Source organism: Salmo salar, chromosome ssa28, assembly GCF_905237065.1.
Source record: "Salmo salar chromosome ssa28, Ssal_v3.1, whole genome shotgun sequence".
NCBI classification, from domain to species: domain Eukaryota; kingdom Metazoa; phylum Chordata; class Actinopteri; order Salmoniformes; family Salmonidae; genus Salmo; species Salmo salar.
This window is the reverse complement of record NC_059469.1, coordinates 41,339,081-41,361,082: the sequence shown is the minus strand read 5'-3', so window position 1 is coordinate 41,361,082 and position 22,002 is coordinate 41,339,081. Positions and strand designations below refer to the sequence as shown.

The window sequence follows — 22,002 nt, the reverse complement described above, 5'->3', positions numbered from 1 at the left end:
GGAGACGCTCTAGACCCAAACTGTTATAGACGTATATCTATCCTGCCCTGCCTTTCTAAAATCTTCGAAAGCCAAGTTAACAAACAGGTCACCGAATATTTCAAATCCAAAAATACCTTCTCCAATATGCAATCTGGTTTCCGAGCTGGTCATCGGTGCACCTCAGCCCCACTCAAGGTCCTAAACGATATCATAACCACCATCGATAAAAGACAGTCATTTGCAGCCGTCTTCATCAACCTGGCCAAGGCTTTCGACTCTGTCAATCACCACATTCTTATCGGCAGACTCGTTAGCCTTGGTTTCTGAAATGACTGCCTCGCCTGGTTCACCAACTACTTCTCACCAACTACTTCAGTGTGTCAAATCGGAGGGCCTGTTGTCCGGACCTCTTGCAGTCTCTATGGGGGTGCCACAGGGTTCAATTCATGGGCCAACTCTTTTCTCTTTATACATCAATGATGTTGCTCTTGCTGCTAGTGATTCTCTGATCCACCTCTACGCAGAAGACACCATTCTGTATACATCTGGCCCTTCTTTGGACACTGTTAACAAACCTCCAAATGAGCTTCAATACCATTCAACACTCCTTCCGTGGCCTCCAACTGCTCTTAAATGCTAGTAAAACTAAATGCATGCTCTTCAACCAATTGCTGCCTGCATCCGCCTGCCCGACTAGCATCACTACTCTGGACGGTTCTGACTTAGAATACGTCGACAACTACAAATACCTAGGTGTCTGGTTAGACTGTAAACTCTCCTTCCAGACTCACATTAAGCATCTCCAATCCAAAACTAAATCTAGAATCGGCTTCCTATTTCGCAACAAAGCATCCTTTACTCATGCTGCCAAACATACCCTCATAAAACTGACTATCCTGCCGATCTTTGACTTTGCGATGTCATTTACAAAATAGCCTCCGACACTCTTCCCAGCAAATTGGATGTAGTCTATCACAGTGCCATCCGTTTTGTCACCAAAGCCTCTTATACTACCTACAAATGCAACCTGTATGCTCTCGTTGGCTGGCCCTCGCTACATATTCATCTCCAAACCCACTGGCTCCATCTATAAGTCTTTGCTAGGTGAAGCCCTGCCTTATCTCAGCTCACTGGTCACCATAGCAGCACCCACCGTAGCACGCGCTCCAGTAGGTATATTTCACTGGTCACCATAGCAGCACCCACCCGTAGCACGCGCTCCAGTAGGTATATTTCACTGGACATCCCCAAAGCCAATTCCTCGTTTGGCCGCATTTCCTTCCAGTTCTCTGCTGCCACTGGAACTAATTTCTAAAATCACTAATGCTGGAGAATCATATCTCCCTATCTAACTTTAAGCATCAGCTGTCAGAGCAGCTTACTGATCACTGCACCTGTACACAGCTCATCTGTAAATAGCCCATCCAACTACCTCATCCCCATATTATTATTTATTTTGCTCTTTTGCACCCCAGTATCTCTACTTGCACATCATCATCTGCACATCTATCACTCCAGTGTTAATGCTACATTGTTATTATTTCGCCACTACGGCCTATTTATTGCCTTACCTCCCTAATCTTTCTACATTTGCACACACTGTACATATATTTTTTATTGTGTTATTGACTGTACGTTTGTTTATCCCATTTGTAACTCTGTGTTGTTGTTTGTGTCGCACTGCTTTGCTTTATCTTGGCCAGGTCGCAGTTGTAAATGAGAACTTGTTCTCAACTGGCCTACCTGGTTAAATAAAGGTGAAATATTTTCTTTAAAAAGCCATGGAGAGGAGCACTACTGTCTAAACTGCCCCCATACTGGGAGACTAAGGCTCTTTGGTGACTCCTTCCTCCACAACCTCACCAAGAGCAGAGCTATGCAGCACTACTGTCAAACAGCCCAGCCAGCAGGCATTGAGAGAAACACTACTGTCTACGGAAGACCCTCCATACCCCTCCTCCACAAACCTCCCTCCTCCCTCCCTCCTCCACAAACCTCCCTCCTTCCACCTCCTTCCCTCCTCCTCCCTACCTCCCTCCCTCCCTCCTCCACAAACCTCCTTCCTTCCACCTCTTTCCCTCCTCCTCCCTACCTACCTCCCTCCCTCTCTCCTCCACAAACCTCCCTCCTTCCACCTCCTTCCCTCCTCCTCCCTACCTCCCTCCCTCCCTCCTCCACAAACCTCCCTCCTTCCACCTCCTTCCCTCCTCCTCCCTACCTCCCTCCCTCCTCCACAAACCTCCCTCCTTCCACCTCCCTCCTCCTCCTCCACAAATCTCCTCCTACCCCCTTCTTCCCCCTCCCTCCTCCACAAATCTCCTCCTTCCCTCCTCCTCCCTACCTCCCTCCCTCCTCCACAAACCTCCCTCCTTCTACCTCCCTCCTCCTCAAATCTCCTCCTACCCCCTTCTTCCCCCTCCCTCCTCCACAAATCTCCTCCTACCCCCTCCTTCTCCCTACCTCCCTCCTCCACAAACCTCCCTCCTTCTACCTCCCTCCTCCTCAAATCTCCTCCTACCCCCTTCTTCCCCCTCCCTCCTCCACAAATCTCCTCCTACCCCCTCCTTCCTCCCTTCCCCCGTGAAAACCCCAGCCATGGAGTGGAACATTTGTTTTATTTATTTAACCTTTATTTAACTAGGCATTACAGTCTACTCTAACAGCCCTGTTTAACCTGCCTTTATTTAGCAGAGGACCACCCTACACCCTCTCTAACAGACCTCCTCCTGCCCCAGTCAGGATGGTGCCCCCCCCTCCCATCAACCAGCCCCATGTCTGCCTGTCCACCCTGCTGATCATGAGCAGTATGGCCCTGATCGATGCCTATCTGGTGGAACAGAACCACGGGCCCAGGAAGATAGGTATTATTATTATTATTATTATTATTATTGTGAAACCTTTATTCAGTCAGGGAAGTTCCATTGAGTCCGATGTCTCTTTTAAAAGGGTGCCATGTTTACAAATGAAGCATAAAATACATAGGACATAATAATGAATTATTTTACACAATTCAGGAGCATGAGAATTGCAAAAACACAATTCTAACAACCATAGTGCAGGAGCATGAGAATGACAAAAATACAATTCTAAACCTGTATCATTATTAGTATTATTATGAATAATACATTTTTCTGGGGAACAGGTATCTGTATCATGGTGATGGTAGGGGACCTGTGCTTCCTCATCGTGTTGCGGTACGTGGCGGTTTGGGTCGGGGCCGAGGTGCGGACCGCCAAGCGAGGCTACGCCATGATACTCTGGTTCCTCTATATCTTTGTTCTGGAGATCAAGGTATTTACAAAGCATTTTTCATTTTGCTGTTGATGTTGTCATTTTGTTGTTTCCCTTTTTGTTTAATTGGGCTCCCGAGTGGTGCAGCATCTCAGTGCTAGAGGCATCACTACAGACCCTGGTTCGCTTGCAAGCTGTTTCACAACCGGCAGTGATTGGGACTCCCATAGGGCGGCGCACAATTGGTCCAGCGTCGTCCGGGGTAGGGTTTGGCCGGTGTAGGCCGTCATTGTAAATAAGAATTTGTTCTTAACTGACTTGCCTAGTTAAATAAAGGGTTATATGTATATAATATATAAATACCTGGTTAAATGAAGGTGAAAAAAAAAACCAAAAAAGGAGACATCCCAAAAATCATAAAATCGTTTGTAGCGTCCGAACGGTTTGGCATACAAACTAATAATAGACCCCTCTATTTTTGTATTTGTATTTATTATGGATTCCATTAGCTGTTGCCAAGGCAGCATCTACTCTTCCTGGGGTCCAGGAACATAAGACATATTGTTTAAAATACTACATGACATTACGTTTCATAACACATATGGACAGATGACTCTCATGAATACAATGGTGTTCTCCCACACGCGTCTTGGAACTCGTCTGAAGTCGGTACAGCCAATCTGCCAACTTCTGTCTAATATGACCCCTCTGTGCAATGGTGAGACTCCCACAATACACGTACAGTACCAGTCAAAAGTTTGGACACACCTACTCATTCAAGGGCCTTCATGGTCGAATTGCTGCAAAGAAACCACTACAAAAGGACACCAATAAGAAGAAGAGACTTGCTTGGGCCAAGAAACATGAGCAATGGATATTAGACCAGTGGAAATCTGTCCTTTGGTCTGATGAGTCCAAATTTGAGATTTTTGGTTCTAACCACTGTGTCTTTGTGAGACGCAGAGTTGGTGCACGGATGATCTCTGCATGTGTGGATCCCACCGTGAAGCATGGAGGAGGAGGTGTGATGTTGTGGCGGTGCTTTGCTGGTGACACTGTCTGATTTATTTAGAATGGCACACTTAACCAGCATGGCCACTGCAGCATTCTGCAGTGATACACCATCCTGTCTGGTTTGCGCGTAGTGGGACTATCACTTGTTTTTCAATAGGACAATGACCCAAAACACATCTCCAAGCTGTGTAAGGGCTATTTGACCAAGAAGGAGAGTGCTGCATCAGATGACCTGGCCTCCATAATCACCCGACCTCAACCAAATTGAGATGGTTTGGGATAAGTTGGATCGCAGAGTGAAGGAAAAGCAGCCAACAAGTGCACAGCATATGTTTGAACTCCTTCAAGACTGTTGGAAAAGCATTCATCATGAAGCTGGTTGAGAGAATGCCAAGAATGTGCAAAGCTGTCAGCAAGGCCAAGGGTGGCTACTTTGAAGAATCTAAAATATATGTTGATATGGTTAACACTTTGGTTACTACATGATTCCATATGTGTTAATTCATTAAAATAAAGAAAAACCCTGGAATGAGTAGGTCTGTCTAAACGTTTGACTGGTACTGTACATATCGGTTGTTTTGCTTTAGGATGCCCACAGGCCTCACAAGACTCGTCTGAAGGTACCCGGTACCAGTTGAAAAAAATGAATGGAAGTATACTGTCATGACGTTGGCCTGTGGGTAAGGTTTATGACCCCCCCCTCCATAAATACCTTTCTCCCTTCCCCTCTCTGACCCTACTGAAGGACTTGAATAGCCTGTGTTAAACATAGAGAGTCTGGGAACATCAAACAAATGGGGAAAAGGAACCATATTTTGGTAATAAAACCAGTTGGAAATATGCTTGGGAACGTAATGAGTATGTATATCAGTTCGGTTGTCATCTGAGACATTATGACTGATGACAGGACGACATAAACTGTACCTGAGAAAGTATACACCCTCTAGTTATCAGAGTAACATGGAATTGTTATGCAATTGAAATGTTTGATATTGAAATTGTTTGTTAGGAGATTAAATGTAATTTTAGCTTCCAAATGAGAGATTTGGGTTTTCATAAGGAAAGTGCCCTGCTTGATCAGTGGCCCACCCCTGTGAAGAGGAGGGGTTATAAACGATGAAACACCTCCCTCCCCCTCTCCACTATATAAGCCTTTGACGAAAAGATAACCACGTTGTTCCAGTATGTGAGGTCTGCAGCCTCTACGTTAGAAGGACACACGTCAAGTACAGAACTAAGCCAACCTCGGCGTGAGCTTTGGTGGCGAATGGTATGAACTTTGAGCTTATTCACTACAGAAGTGATACTTCCTAGCCGTTGAGTTAGCAGCGGCCGCTGTAGACGGGGGCTAGGAAAGGACGGACGACGGATCCAGTCTAACAACTAGACGAAGATACCACCACGTATCCAATTTACCACCAGAGACATTCTTCCGAGGACAGGAAGATCTGTTGGCCAACCCGGCCAGCATCTACGACCAACCTACCGAAGCGCAGCTCAGAGTAAATATTTACTGCGTTTTCCTTTTCCAAATGGGCGGTAATTTAGAATGCATAAGATAATGTATTTACGATAGCATAGCTGCTGTTTCTTTGTTCCTACATCTTCCCGCTCTTTCATTCAGCCCAACCCCCTTTCCTTTGTGTAACCAGCCGTCATATCTGTTCCTTCCACCGGGAAGTTTTCTGTATATTTGTAATTCTGTGTGATTAGTTTAGGTATTTAGTAAATAAATAATTAAACCCAATTTTGTATTGCTGATTCAACTTGTTAGCCAGGGTTCGTGAAGAATTTACAACTTTCATTATGAGACTGAAAATAAGATAAGGGTTAATATTGACTGCTATCGATGTAAAATATTACTAAGTATTTTAAGAGTTTATTCGGAAGATAACGGCTCTATAAACGTTCTTCCGTGGTGCCCCGACTTTCTAGTTAATTACATTTACATGATTAGCTTAATCAGGTAATATTAATTACAGAGAGAATTTTATAGGTTAGCATGTCATATCACTTAATCCGGCATAGCCAAAGACACGACAATACAGTATATGGAAACTGTTTAGTGACAAAAATAAGGGGTTAAATACATGTCAAAAATGTTTTATGTTTCCTGATCTTTCTTTAGATAGTCCACAAGAAAGTATCTGTCATTCCATGTAGTGAATCTGTTATTCAATGTGTTTGTATGGGTTAATAGCAGTAAGTACAATAAAAAAATGTACAGTGGGGCAAAAAAGTATTTAGTCAGCCACCAATTGTGCATGTTCTCCCACTTAAAAAGATGAGGTACACGTCAACTATGACAGACAAAATGAGAATTTTTTTTCCAGAAAATCACATTGTAGGATTTGTAATGAATTTATTTGCAAATTATGGTGGAAAATAAGTATTTGGTCACCTACAAACAAGCAGATTTCTGGCTCTCACGGACCTGTAATTTCTTCTTTAAGAGGCTCCTCTGTCCTCCACTCGTTACCTGTATTAATGGCACCTGTTTGAACTTGTTATCAGTATAAAAGACACCTGTCCACAACCTCAAACAGTCACACTCCAAACTCCACTATGGCCAAGACCAAAGAGCTGTCAAAGGACACCAGAAACAAAATTGTAGACCTGCACCAGGCTGGGAAGACTGAATCTGCAATAGGTAAGCAGCTTGGTTTGAAGAAATCAACTGTGGGAGCAATTATTAGGAAATGGAAGACATACAAGACCACTGATAATATCCCTCGATCTGGGGCTCCACGCAAGATCTCACCCCGTGGGGTCAAAATGATCACAAGAACGGTGAGCAAAAATCCCAGAAGCACACGGAGGGACCTAGTGAATGACCTGCAGAGAGCTGGGACCAAAGTAACAAAGCCTACCATCAGTAACACACTACGCCGCCAGGGACTCAATTCCTGCAGTGCCGGACATGTCCCCTTGCTTAAGCCAGTACATGTCCAGGCCCGTCTGAAGTTTGCTAGAGAGCATTTGGATGATCCAGAAGAGGATTGGAAGAATGTCATATGGTCAGATGAAACCAAAATAGAACTTTTTGGTAAAAACTCAACTCGTCGTGTTTGGAGGACAAAGAATGCTGAGTTGCATCCAAAGAACACCATACCTACTGTGAAGCATGGGGGTGGAAACATCATGCTTTGGGGCTGTTTTTCTGCAAAGGGACCAGGACGACTGATCCATGTAAAGGAAAGAATGAATGGGACCATGTATCGTGAGATTTTGAGTGAAAACCTCCTTCCATCAGCAAGGGCATTGAAGATGAAACGTGGCTGGGTCTTTCAGCATGACAATGATCCCAAACACACCGCCCGGGCAACGAAGGAGGGGCTTCGTAAGAAGCATTTCAAGGTCCTGGAGTGGCCTAGCCAGTCTCCAGATCTCAACCCCATAGAAAATCTTTGGAGGGAGTTGAAAGTCTGTGTTGCCCAGCGACAGCCCCAAAACATCACTACTCTAGAGGAGATCTGCATGGAGGAATGGGCCAAAATACCAGCAACAGTGTGTGAAAACTTACAGAAAACGTTTGACCTGTGTCATTGCCAACAAAGGGTATATAACAAAGTATTGAGATAAACTTTTGTTATTGACCAAATACTTATTTTCCACCATAATTTGCAAATAAATTCATAAAAAATCCTACAATGTGATTTTCTGGATTTTTTTCCTCATTTTGTCTATCATAGTTGAAGTGTACCTATGATGAAAATTACAGGTCTCTCTCATCTTTTTAAGTGGGAGAACTTGCACAATTGGTGGCTGACTAAATACTTTTTTGCCCCACTGTATATATTATTTTTGGGGGATACTTCAAGGGGTCTTAAAATTCAAAATTATCCTTGGTATGAGCTTCTTTAAACAATTCCATATCGCTTAGTAGAACGAACTGCAGCAGCTGACATGTGTAATGTTGAGTCATCTGCATACATAAACAGACTGGATTTACTCAAAGCCAGTGGCATGTCATTAGTAAAGATTGAAAAAAGCAAGGGGCCTAAACAGCTACTGTGGGGAATTCCTGATTCTACCTGGATTATGTTGAGAGACTTCCATTAACCTCTTATGGCTAGGGGGCAGTATTTTCACGGCTGGATAAAAAACGTACCCGATTTAATCTGGTTACTAATCCTACCCAGTAACTAGAATATGCATATACTTATTATATATGGATAGAAAACACCCTAAAGTTTCTAAAACTGTTTGAATGGTGTCTGTGAGTATAACAGAACTCAAATGGCAGGTCAAAACCTGAGAGATTCCTTTACAGGAAGTGGCCTGTCTGACCATTTCTGGAACTTCTTTGCCATCTCTATCTTTTACAAAGGATCTCTGCTCTAATGTGACACTTCCTACGTCGTCCATAGGCGCTCAGAGCCCGGGAAAAAACAGAATGTCGTCATCCCAGCCCCAGGCTGAAACACATTATCGCCTTTCTCAAGTGGCCGATCAAGGGACTGTGGGCTTAGGCGCGTGACCTGGCTGCCCCCGTCTTTGTGATTTTTTCCTCTGTTTGCCGAAAAGGAGATTCCCGGTCGGAATATTATCGCTTTTCTACGAGAAAAATGGCATAAAAATTGATTTTAAACAGCGGTTGACATGCTTCGAAGTACGGTAATGGAATATTTAGAATTTTTTTGTCACGAATTGCGCCATGCGCACGACCCTTCTTTACCATTCGGATAGTGTCTGGGACGCACAAACAAAACGTCGCTATTCGGATATAACGATGGATTATTTTGGACCAACCCAACATTTGTTATTGAAGTGGCAGTCCTGGGAGTGCATTCTGACGAAGACAACAAAAGGTAATCAAACTTTTATAATAGTAAATCTGATATTGGTGAGTGCTAAACTTGCCGGGTGTCTAAATAGCTAGCCCGTGATGCCTGGGCTATGTACTTAGAATATTGCAAAATGTGCTTTCACCAAAAAGCTATTTTAAAATCGGACATATCGAGTGCATAGAGGAGGTCTGTATCTATAATTCTTAAAATAATTGTTATGCTTTTTGTGAACGTTTATCGTGAGTAATTTAGTAAATTGTTAGCAAATTCCTCCGGAAGTTTGCGGGGGGTATGCTAGTTCTGAACGTCACATGCTAATGTAAAAAGCTGTTTTTTGATATAAATATGAACTTGATTGAACAAAACATGCATGTATTGTATAACATAATGTCCTAGGTGTGTCATCTGATGAAGATCATCAAAGGTTAGTGCTGCATTTAGCTGTCTTCTGGGTTTTTGTGACATTATATGCTAGCTTGAAAAATGGGTGTCTGATTATTTCTGGCTTGGTACTCTGCTGACATAATCTAATGTTTTGCTTTCGTTGTAAAGCCTTTTTGAAATTGGACAGTGTGGTTAGATAAAGGAGAGTCTTGTCTTTAAAATGCTGTGAAATAGTCATATGTTTGAAAAATTGAGGTTTTTGTATTTTTGAGGAATTTGTAATTCGCGCCACGCCTATCATTGGATATTGGAGCAGGTGTTCTGCTAGCGGAACGTCTAGATGTAAGAGGTTAACAACTTCTTATGGGCAGGTGGGACGGTAGCGTCCCACCTGGCCAACATCCGGTGAAATTTCAGAGCTGGAAATTCAAACTACAGTATTATAAATATTTCACTTTCATAAAATCACAAGTGTAATACATCAAAATAAAACGTAACTTCTTGTTAATCCAGCCGCTGTGTCAGATTTCAAAAAGGCTTTACGGCGAAAGCAAACCATGCGATTATCTGAGGACAGATAATTGTTGTCGAGGTGGTGGAGAACGTGGAGGTCCTCATCCATTACCCGTACCAAGTTGATCATGGTGTTGACGCTGTAGGTGTTCCTGCTCGTCGACCATATGGGAGATAGATATCCTTAACTTCTGCTGCTTCTATGTTTTCGAGAGGCAGTATTCTGTAACGTATACACAGCGAGTCAGGAAGCAGAAGTTGAGTTTAATAATAATAAACATGAAGAAACTACAAAACAGGAGCAGCATACTGAACGTAACCAAAACTGCCTGATAACAGAAGCTACTGGGGGCTATATGAAGGGAGATTAATCAGGGTGGTGATGACGTCCAGGTGTGTGTAACGATGGGGAGCAAGTGTGCGCAATGATGGTTGCCAGGTGTGCACAATGTGGGTTGCCAGGACCGGTGGTTAGTAGACAGACGACAATAAGGGAGAGAGGGAGCAGAAGTAGGAGTGATACTGCGTATCTGTAAAGCACTTTGTGACAACTGCTGATGTAAAAAGGGCTGTATAAAATATATTTTATTGATTTACTTTTTGGTTGTTTTCCAGGTGTACTTTGTGTACCAGAACTACAAGGCTGACAGGAAGTCTCTGGATGCTCTGGCCCGTAAGGCCCTGACCCTACTCCTCTCAGTCTGTGTCCCGGTGCTGTTTGTAGGTCTAGTGGCCATAGACCATATGGAGTACGTACAGCCGTTCAAGAAGAAAGAAGAGCTCCGTAACAGGTAGAACTGCCCCTGGCCCATTCTAACAGGTAGAACATCCCCTGACCCAGGTAGAACTGCCCTGGGCCAGGTAGAACTGCACCTGACCCAGGTACAATGCACCTGACCCATTCTAATAGGTAGAACGTCCCCTGACCCATTCTAACAGGTAGAACTGCACCTGACCCAGGTAGAACTGCTCCTGACCCAGGTAGAACTGCTCCTGGCCCATTCTAACAGGTAGAACTGCTCCTGACCCATTCTAACAGGTAGAACTTCACCTGACCCATTCTAAAAGGTAGAACTTCACCTGACCCATTCTAACAGGTAGAACTGATCCTGACCCAGGGAGAACTTCTCCTGACCCATTCTATCAGGTAGAACTGATCCTGACCCAGTCTAACAGGTAGAACTGACCTGACCCATTTTAACAGGTAGAACTGAACTGACCTGACCCATTCTAGCAGGTAGAACTTCACCTGACCCATTCTAACAGGTAGAACTGTCCTGATCCAGGTAGAACTGCTCCTGACCCATTCTAACAGGTAGAACTGCACCTGACCCATTCTAACAGGTAGAACTGCACCTGACCCAGGTAGGACTGCTCCTGACCCATTCTAACAGGTAGAACTGCTCCTGACCCATTCTAACAGGTAGAACTGCACCTGACCCATTCTAACAGGTAGAACTGTCCTGACCCAAGTAGAACTGCTCCTGACCCATTTTAACAGGTAGAACTGCTCCTGACCCATTCTAACAGGTAGAACTGCTCCTGACCCATTCTAACAGGTAGAACTGACCTGACCCATTCTAACAGGTAGAACTGCTCCTGACCCAGGTAGAACTTCTCCTGACCCATTCTAACAGGTAGAACTGACCTGACCCATTTTAACAGGTAGAACTGACCTGACCCATTCTAGCAGGTAGAACTGCTCCTGACCCAGGAAGAACTGCTCCTGACCCATTCTAGCAGGTAGAACTGACCCTGATCCATTCTATCAGGTAGAACTGACCTGACCCATTCTAACAGGTAGAACTGACCTGACCCATTCTAATGGGGGTTAACCCATTAAGACATGTCCATTATTTGTAAATTAATGGAAGAGATAAAGACATTTTCTGTTATATGATCTTGTTCCTCTCCTGTCTTCAGGTTGTTCTGGGTGGTGGTGGACCTGCTAGATATCCTGGATATTCAGGCTAATCTCTGGGAACCCCTGAAGAAAGGTCTCCCTCTGTGGGCTGAAGGACTGATGTTCTTCTATTGTTACATCCTGTTGCTAGTCCTCCCATGTGTCTCTCTTAGTGAGATCTCCATGCAGGGCATCAATATAGTCCCACACAAGATGATGCTGTATCCTATCCTCAGCCTGGTCACCATTAATATTTTAACCTTATTGATCAGAGGCTGTAACATGCTGCTGTATAAGGATGCCCGGGTCAGTGGGATCCTGATAGGGAAGAATGTGTTAGCTATCATACTAAAGACCTGTAGCTTCCTCCAGTACAGGAGGCAGTTACAGAACACTCCTCCTGCGTTCGGGTTGGAACGACAGAGGAACTCTGTACCGCATCACCATGGTAACCAGGGTCTTGGACACCCTGTTTCTATAGTGATGACTGCTCACCCGCAGGTGGTCCTCCTGGACCAGATAGCCCTGCCCCTCCCTCTGCCAGAGGTCACAACTACATGTCAACATACATGACTGAGACCAGGATCATACCATGTATGTATGACCCTCAGGGTATTATACACGGGACACACAGGAACATCTGACTCTGACCAAAATCTACATGGATGTACCAATATCATGTATGACCATCAGGACTCTACAGGGCAATGGTCAACATCACGTGAAAAACCTTGTATGGATATTATCACTGTTCAGTGGGACACTTTACACTTCTAATAGAACATAAAGCAGTGTATAGATATTGTCACTGATCGAAGGTACACGGGATCCTTATGGAGTATAGAGCAGAGACATGGAGAATGTTTATGAAGAACCTTGATACAAAGAAGATTATAATACCAATCTGAATGTATATTATCATTGGAACACATTGGACACTCTCCTTGAGGATAATATGGTGACATGGACAACACCTTCTGGTGTAAAGAACAGTATCTCTAGACTGTTAAAGACAACACCTTCTGGTGTAAAGAACAGTATCTCTAGACACTGTTACAACACCTTCTGGTGTAAAGAACAGTATTTAAAGACAACACCTTCTGGTGTAAAGAACAGGATCTCTAAACTCTGTTAAAGACAACACCTTCTGGTGTAAAGAACAGGATCTCTAAACTCTGTTAAAGACAACACCTTCTGGTGTAAAGAACAAATCAAATCAAATCAAATCAAATTTATTTTTATATAGCCCTTCGTACATCCGCTGATATTCTCAAAGTGCTGTACAGAAACCCAGCCTAAAACCCCAAACAGCAAGCAAAGCATGTGAAAGAAGCACGGTGGCTAGGAAAAACTCCCTAGGAAAAACTCCCTAGAAAGGCCAAAAACCTAGGAAGAAACCTAGAGAGGAACCAGGCTATGAGGGGTGGCCAGTCCTCTTCTGGCTGTGCAGGGTGGATATTATAACAGAACATGGTCAAAATGTTAAAATGTTAAAATGTTCATAAATGACCAGCATGGTCAAATAATAATAATCATAGTAGTTGTCGAGGGTGCAACAAGCACGTCCGGTGAACAGGTCAGGGTTCCATAGCCGCAGGCAGAACAGTTGAAACTGGAGCAGCAGCACGGCCAGGTGGACTGGGGACAGCAAGGAGTCATCATACCAGGTAGTCCTGAGGCATGGTCCTAGGGCTCAGGTCCTCCGAGAGAAAGACAGAAAGAGAGAAAGAGAGAATTAGAGAGAGCATATTTAAATACACACAGGACACCGGATAAGACAAGAGAAATACTCCAGATGTAACAGACTGACCCTAGCCCCCCGACACATAAACTACTGCAGCATAAATACTGGAGGCTGAGAACAGGATCTCTAAACTCTGTTAAAGACAACACCTTCTGGTGTAAAGAACGGTATCTCTAAACTCTTTTAAAGACAACACCTTCTAGTGTAAAGAACATAATTGCTACTCTGTTAAAGACAACACCTTCTGGTGTAAAGAACAGTATCTCTACACCGTTAAAGACAACACCTTCTGGTGTAAAGAACAGTATTTCTTAACTCTGTTCAAGACAACACCTTCTGGTGTAAAGAACACTATCTCTAAACTCTGTTAAAGACAACACCTTCTGGTGTAAAGAACACTATCTCTAAACTCTGTTAAAGACAACACCTTCTGGTGTAAAGAACAGTATCTCTACTCAGTTAAAGACAACACCTTCTGGTGTAAAGAACATAATCGCTACTCTGTTAAAGACAACACCTTCTGGTGTAAAAAACAGTATCTCTAGACTCTGTTAAAGACAAAACCTTCTGGTGTAAAGAACAGTATCTCGAAACTCTGTTAAAGACAACAACTTCTGGTGTAAAGAACAGTATCTCTAAACTCTGTTAAAGACAACAGCTTCTGGTGTAAAGAACAGTATCTCTTAACTCTGTTAAAGACAACACCTTCTGGTGTAAAGAACAGTATCTCTAAACTCTGTTAAAGACAACACCTTCTGGTGTAAAGAACAGTATCTCTAAACTCTGTTAAAGACAACACCTTCTGGTGTAAAGAACAGTATCTCTAAACTATTTTAAAGACAACACCTTCTAGTGTAAAGAACATAATCGCTACTCTGTTAAAGACAACACCTTCTGGTGTAAAGAACAGTATCTCTAGACTGTGTTGAAGCCAACACCTTCTGGTGTAAAGAACAGTTTCACTACTCTGTTAAAGACAACACCTTCTGGTGTAAAGAACAGTATCTCTACTCTGTTAAAGACAACACCTTCTGGTGTAAAGAACAGTATCTCTAGACTCTGTTAAAGACAACACCTTCTGGTGTAAAGAACAGTATCACTAAACTCTGTTAAAGACAACACCTTCTGGTGTAAAGAACAGGATCTCTACTCTGTGAAAGACAACACCTTCTGGTGTAAAGAACAGTATCACTAAACTCTGTTAAAGACAACACCTTCTGGTGTAAAGAACAGTATCTCTAGACTCTGTTACAGGCTTCCTTTCCCCTGCGGATTTATTGAATAATGAATGTTTTATAATTAAACAAAAAAACAATAAGTAAAATACAGGTTAAGATAAATACTTGCATTATTAGAATATAACAATAGATGGTTGTTTCTATGCTGTAGTGTACAATTCGGTTTTAATCAGTTGAGTGTTGGAGTCATTGATACTACAGAGTTGGGAGCTAATGGGCACGTTCCAAGCTGACTGCATTGCAAACATTTCATTTCATCAAATAATAGTTGTGAGCATCAGCTTACTTTATCATACGGTATGGAATGCTGATATGTTAAAGCTATCCAGGCTTGTAAGATCTGGCATGGTCCGCAATGTAGTCATTTTGGAATACCAGCATTGACACACAGAGAATTAAAATGATTTACATTTGAAACAAAATGCTTTGGAATTAAATGAAAGTGGTTTTCTATGTCATTATTTGATCAGGTATTATGTATATACAAGACCCCTGATCTGATCTGCTTTACTGCTCTCCTGTGGGTTTCAGTACAGGGGCCATTCAATGCTTATGTAGTAATTTACCGATTATTGAGTTGATTTCATTTTAGAATTAGAATTCAGTGGAGTCTTTTTAATTAAGAAGAATTACAAAGGAAATAGCCTAACAGTGTTGTGACAATCTCCTGCCTGGTTAGTACTGAGTATAATAAATGAGGGATGGAGAGGAAAAGGAAAAAATGAAATTAGAGGTAAAGAGAGATTACAGCTACTGCCATTATGAACAGTGATGTATTGGAGATTACAGCTACTGCCATTATGAACAGTGATGTATTGGAGATTACAGCTACTGCCATTATGAACAGTGATGTATTGGAGATTACAGCTACTGCCATTACGAACAGTGATGTATTGGAGATTACAGCTACTGCCATTATGAACAGTGATGTATTGGAGATTACAGCTACTGCCATTACGAACAGTGATGTATTGGAGATTACAGCTACTGCCATTATGAACAGTGATGTATTGGAGATTACAGCTACTGCCATTACGAACAGTGATGTATTGGAGATTACAGCTACTGCCATTACGAACAGTGATGTATTGGAGATTACAGCTACTGCCATTACGAACAGTGATGTATTGGAGATTACAGCTACTGCCATTACGAACAGTGATGTATTGGAGATTACAGCTACTGCCATTATGAACAGTGATGTATTGGAGATTACAGCTACTGCCATTACGAACAGTGATGTATTGGAGATTACAGCTACTGCCATTATGAACAGTGATGTATTGGAGATTACAGCTACTGCCATTATGAACAGTGATGTATTGGAGATTACAGCTACTGCCATTACGAACAGTGATGTATTGGAGATTACAGCTACTGCCATTACGAACAGTGATGTATTGGAGATTACAGCTACTGCCATTACGAACAGTGATGTATTGGAGATTACAGCTACTGCCATTACGAACAGTGATGTATTGGAGATTACAGCTACTGCCATTACGAACAGTGATGTATTGGAGATTACAGCTACTGCCATTATGAACAGTGATGTATTGGAGATTACAGCTACTGCCATTACGAACAGTGATGTATTGGAGATTACAGCTACTGCCATTATGAACAGTGATGTATTAGAGATTACAGCTACTGCCATTATGAACAGTGATGTATTGGAGATTACAGCTACTGCCATTACGAACAGTGATGTATTGGAGATTACAGCTACTGCCATTATGAACAGTGATGTATTGGAGATTACAGCTACTGCCATTATGAACAGTGATGTATTGGAGATTACAGCTACTGCCATTACGAACAGTGATGTATTGGAGATTACAGCTACTGCCATTACGAACAGTGATGTATTGGAGATTACAGCTACTGCCATTACGAACAGTGATGTATTGGAGATTACAGCTACTGCCATTACGAACAGTGATGTATTGGAGATTACAGCTACTGCCATTACGAACAGTGATGTATTGGAGATTACAGCTACTGCCATTACGAACAGTGATGTATTGGAGATTACAGCTACTGCCATTACGAACAGTGATGTATTGGAGATTACAGCTACTGCCATTACGAACAGTGATTTGTATTTGTATTTGTATTTATTATGGATCGAAGAAGCTACTCTTCCTGGGGCAAAATTAAGGCAGTTATACAATTTTAAAAACATTACAACACATTTCCCACAGAATTCACAACACACTAAGTGTGTGCCCTCAGGCCCATACTCCACTTCCACATATCTACAACGCAAAATCCATGTGTACATGTGTGTATTGTGTGCATGTTATCATGTGTTTGTATGCATGTGTCTGTGCCAATGTTTGTGTTGCTTCACAGTTCCCAATGTTCCATAAGGTGTATTTTTACCTGCTTTTTAAATCTGATTCTACTGCTGCATCAGTTACCTGATGTGGAATAGAGTTCCATGTAGTCATGGCTCTATGTAGTACTGTGAGCCTCCCATAGTCTGTTCTGGAATTGGGAACTGTGAAGAGACCTCTGGTGGCATGTCTTGTGGGTGGGGTATGCATGGGTGTCAGAGCTGTGTGCTAGTATTTTAAACAGACAGCTCAGCCCGTCAGGAAGTCCAGGATGCAGTTGCAGAGGGAGGTGTTTAGTCCCAGGGTCCTTAGCTTAGTGATGAGCTTTGAGGGCACTATGGTGTTGAACGCTGCGCTGTAGTTAATGAATAGCATTCTCACATAGGTGTTAATTTTGTCCAGGTGGGAAAGGGCAGTGTGGAGTGCAACAGAGATTGCATTATCTGTGGATCTGTTAGGGTGGTTTGCAAATTGGAGTGGGTCTAGGGTTTCTGGGATAATGGTGTTGATGTGAGCCATGACCAGCCTTTCAAAGCACTTAATGACTACAGACGTGAGTGCTACGGGTCGATAGTCATTTAGGCAGGTTATCTTACTGTTCTTGGGCACAGGGACTATGGTGGTCTGCTTGAAACATGTTGGTATTACAGACTCAGTCAGGGAGAGGTTGAAAATGTCAATGAAGATACTTGCCAGTTGGTGAGCGCATGCTCGGAATACACGTCCTGGTAATCCATCAGGCCCTGCGGCCTTGTGAATGTTGACCTGTTTAAAGGTCTTACTCACTTCGTCTGTGCAGAGCATGGTCACACAGTTGTCCAAAACAGCTGATGCTCTCATGCATGTTTCAGTGTTACTTGCCTCAAAGCAAGCATAGAAGTAATTTAGCTCGTCTGGTAGGCTTGCGTCACTGGGCAGCTCTTGGCTGCGCTTCCCTTTGTAGTCTAATAGTTTGCAAGTCCTGCGTCGGAGCTGATGTAGTACGATTTACTCTTAGTCCTGTATTGATGCTTTTCCTGTTTGATGGTTCAGTGTGAATGTTGCCTGTAATCCTTGGCTTCTGGTTGGGGTATGTACGTACAGTCACTGTGGGGATGACGTTATGGATGCACTTATTGATGAAGCCAGTGACTGATGTGGTGTACTCCTCAATGCCATCGGAAGAATCCCGGAACCTACACTACCGGTCAAAAGGCACATTTGTACCTTTTCAAAAGCGATAGACTGTATGTAAGAAAGGTACTATGTACCTACACTACCGGTCAAAAGTTTTAGAACACCTACTCATTCAAGAGTTTTTCTTTATTTTTACTATTTTCTACATTGTACAATAATAGTGAAGACATCAAAACTACGAAATAAATATGGAATCATGTTGTAATCAAAAAAGTGTTAAACAATATATTTTATATTTGAGATTCTTCAAATAGCCACCTTTTGTCTTGATGACAGCTTTGCACACTCTTGGCATTCTCTCAACCAGCTGCATGAGGTAGTCACCTGGAATGCATTTCAATTAACAGGTGTCCCTCCTTAAAAGTTAATTTGTGGAATTTCTTTTCTTCTTTTGAGCCACTCAGTTGTGTAGTGACAACATTTTACATTATAAATTTTAGTCATTTAGCAGACGCTCTTATCCAGAGCGACTTACAGTAGTGAATGCATACATTTCATACATTTTTTTTTTTCTTACTGGTCCCCCGTGGGAATTGAACCCACAACCCTGGCGTTGCAAACACCATGCTCTACCAACTGAGCCACACAGGACTGGGTGGTATACAGAAGATAGCCTTATTTGGTAAAATAACAGCTCAAATAAGCAAAGAGAAATGACAGTCCATCATTACTTTAAGACATGAAGGTCAGTCAATATGGAAAATTTCAAGAACTTTGAAAGTTTCTTCAAGTGCAGTCGCAGAAACCATCAAGAGCTATGAAGAAACTGGCTCTCATGAGGACCACCACAGGAATGGAAGTTCCAGAGTTACCTCTGCTGCAGAGGATAAGTTCATTAGAGTTACCAGCATCAGAAATTGCAGGCCAAATAAATGCTTCACAGAGTTTAAGTAACAGACACATCTCAACATCAACTGTTCAGAGGAGACTGCGTCAATCAGGCCTTCATGGTCGAATTGCTGTAGAGAAACCACTACTAAAGGACACCAATAAGAAGAAGAGACTTTCTTGGGCCAATAAACATGAGCAATGTACATTAGACAGGTGGAAATTTGTCCTTTGGTCTGGCGTCCAAATTGGAGATTTTTGGTTCCAACCGCCGTGTTTTTGTGAGACACAGTGTGGGTGAACGGATGGTTGATGATCTCTGCATGTGTATTTCCCACCATGAAGCATGGAGGAGGAGGTGTTATGGTGTGTTATGGTGTGGGGGTGCTTTGCTGGTGACACTGTCTGTGATTTATTTAGAATTCAAGGCACACTTAACCAGCATGGCTTACAAAGCATTCTGCATCAATACGCCATCCCATCTGGTTTGGGCTTAGTGGGACTATCATTTGTTTTTCAACAGGACAATGACCCAACACACCTCCAGGCTGTGTAAGAGCTATTTTACCAAAATGGAGTGTGATGGAATGCTGCATCAGATGACCTGGCCTCCACAATCACCCGACCTCAACCAAATTGAGATGGTTTGGGATGAGTCAGACTGCAGAGTGAAGGAAAAGCAGCCAACAGTGCTCAGCATATGTGGGATCTCCTTCAAGACTGTGCAAAGCTGTCATCAAGGCAAAGGAGGCTATTTGAAGAATTTCAAATATAAAATATATTTTGATTTGTTTAACACTTTTTTGGTTACTACATGATTCCATATGTGTTATTTCAAAGTTTTAATGTATTCACTATTATTCTACAATGTAGAAATAGTAAAGATAAAGAAAAACCCTTGAATGAGTAGGTGTTCTAAAACTTTTGACTGGTAGTGTATTCCAGTCTGTGATAGCAAAACAGTCCTGTAGCTTAGCATCTGCTTTATCTGACCACTTTTTTACTGACCGAGTCACTGGTGTGTACTGCTTTAGTTTTTGCTTGTAAGCAGGAATCAGGAGGATAGAATTATGGTCAGATTTGCCAAATGGAGGGCGAGGGAAAGCTTTGTACGGGTCTCTGTTTGTGGAGTAAAGGTTGTCTACAGTTTCTTTCCCTCTGGTTGCACATTTAACATGCTGGTAGAAATGAGGTAAAACTGATAGAGTGCTAAGGAAAAAAACACAATGTTATTTCCGGTCGCAACTTGTGGACTTGTTTACGTGCTGCTGTGCGGTTTGTTGCTAACGTTACTGTGCTACCTGCCAACTTTACGTTTTTTAATTACCGTTTTATATTTAAAAAATTCCTCTCGCTCAACGATCCGACCGGCGATGGTGAAACTCCTGCAGCAGTTCGGGGTCCAAAACATCCACAAACGGGACCCAGCACCTCTCCTCCAGACCGTACCCCTCCCACTCCACGAGGTACTGAAGGCCCCCTGCCCGACGCCTCGAATCAAGGATGGAACAAACGGAGTACGCCGGGGCCCCCTCGATGTCCAGAGGGGGCGGAGGGACCTCCCGCACCTCAGATTCCTGGAGCGGACCAGCCACCACCGGCCTGAGGAGAGACACATGGAACGAGGGGTTAATACGGTAATCAGAGGGAAGCTGTAATCTGTAACACACCTCATTCACCCTCCTCAGGACTTTGAATGGGCCCACAAACCGCGGACCCAGCTTCCGGCAGGGCAGGCGGAGAGGCAGGTTTCGGGTCGAGAGCCAGACCCGGTCTCACTGCGGTGACGGTCCGCGCTGGTCTTTTGGCAAAGCTGGAGGTGAACATGGGCGGCCTCCCATGTCTCCTCCACGCGCCTGAACCAGTCGTCCACCGCAGGAGCCTCGGTCTGACCCTGATGCCCCGGCGCCAGAACCGGCTGGTACCCCAATACGCACTGAAAGGGGGAGAGGTTAGTGGAGGAGTGGCGAAGTGAGTTCTGTGCCATCTCGGCCCAGGCCACGAACGCCGCCCACTCCCCCGGCCGGTCCTGGCAATAGGATCGCAGAAACCTGCCCACGTCCTGGTTGACTCTCTCTACCTGCCCGTTACTCTTAGGGTGAAAACCCGAGGTAAGGCTGATCGAGACCCCCAGACATTTCATGAACGCCTTCCAGACTTTCGACGTGAACTGGGGACCCCGATCAGACACTATATCCTCAGGTACCCCGTAGTGCCGGAAGACGTGAGTAAACAGGGCTTCCGCAGTCAGTAGGGTCGTAGGGAGACCGGGCAGGGGGAGGAGACGGCAGGACTTAGAGAAACGATCCACAACGACCAGGATCATAGTGTTTCCCTGTGAAAGAGGTAGGTCGGTTAAAAGAATCCACAGACAGGTGTGACCTAGGTCGTTGTGAAACGGGTAAGGGGTGTAGCTTACCTCTGGGAAGGTGTACATACGCCCGACAGGATACTGGAGGGGAGCGGGCTCTGTACGCAATGCCTGCTCAATGTCCGCGTCCAGCTCCCACATGACCGGCGCTACCAGGCAAGAGGCCGGGAGTATGGGAGTCTGGTCCATGGGCTGCTCCTCTGTGTCATACAGCTGGGACAGTGCATCTGCCTTCGTATTCTGGGAATCTGGTCTGTAGGACAGGGTAAACAAAAAACGGGTAAAGAACATGGCCCACCTTGCCTGACGAGGATTCAGTCTCCTCGCTGCCTGGATGTACTCCAGGTTGCGGTTGTCAGTCCAGATGAGGAAAGGGTGTTTAGCCCCCTCAAGCCAATGTCTCCACGCCTTCAACGCATTAACCACAGCCAACAGCTCCCGGTCCCCCACATCAGAGTTACGCTCTGCTGGGCTGAGCTTCTTCGAGAA

At 43.7% G+C, this 22,002-nt stretch overlaps 1 protein-coding gene across 1 annotated transcript; it reads left to right on the top strand.

Annotated features, from left to right (window-relative positions):
- The first annotated feature begins 2,717 nt into the window (after positions 1 to 2,717).
- Positions 2,718 to 13,060, top strand: LOC106590011 (transmembrane protein 121). Its single transcript, XM_045710306.1, has 4 exons — positions 2,718 to 2,843; positions 3,125 to 3,273; positions 10,530 to 10,705; positions 11,838 to 13,060. The coding sequence occupies exons 1-4, from the start codon at positions 2,723 to 2,725 to the stop codon at positions 12,388 to 12,390; spliced, it is 999 nt and encodes a 332-aa protein (XP_045566262.1). The 5' UTR covers positions 2,718 to 2,722; the 3' UTR covers positions 12,391 to 13,060.
- Positions 13,061 to 22,002: the final 8,942 nt, after the last annotated feature.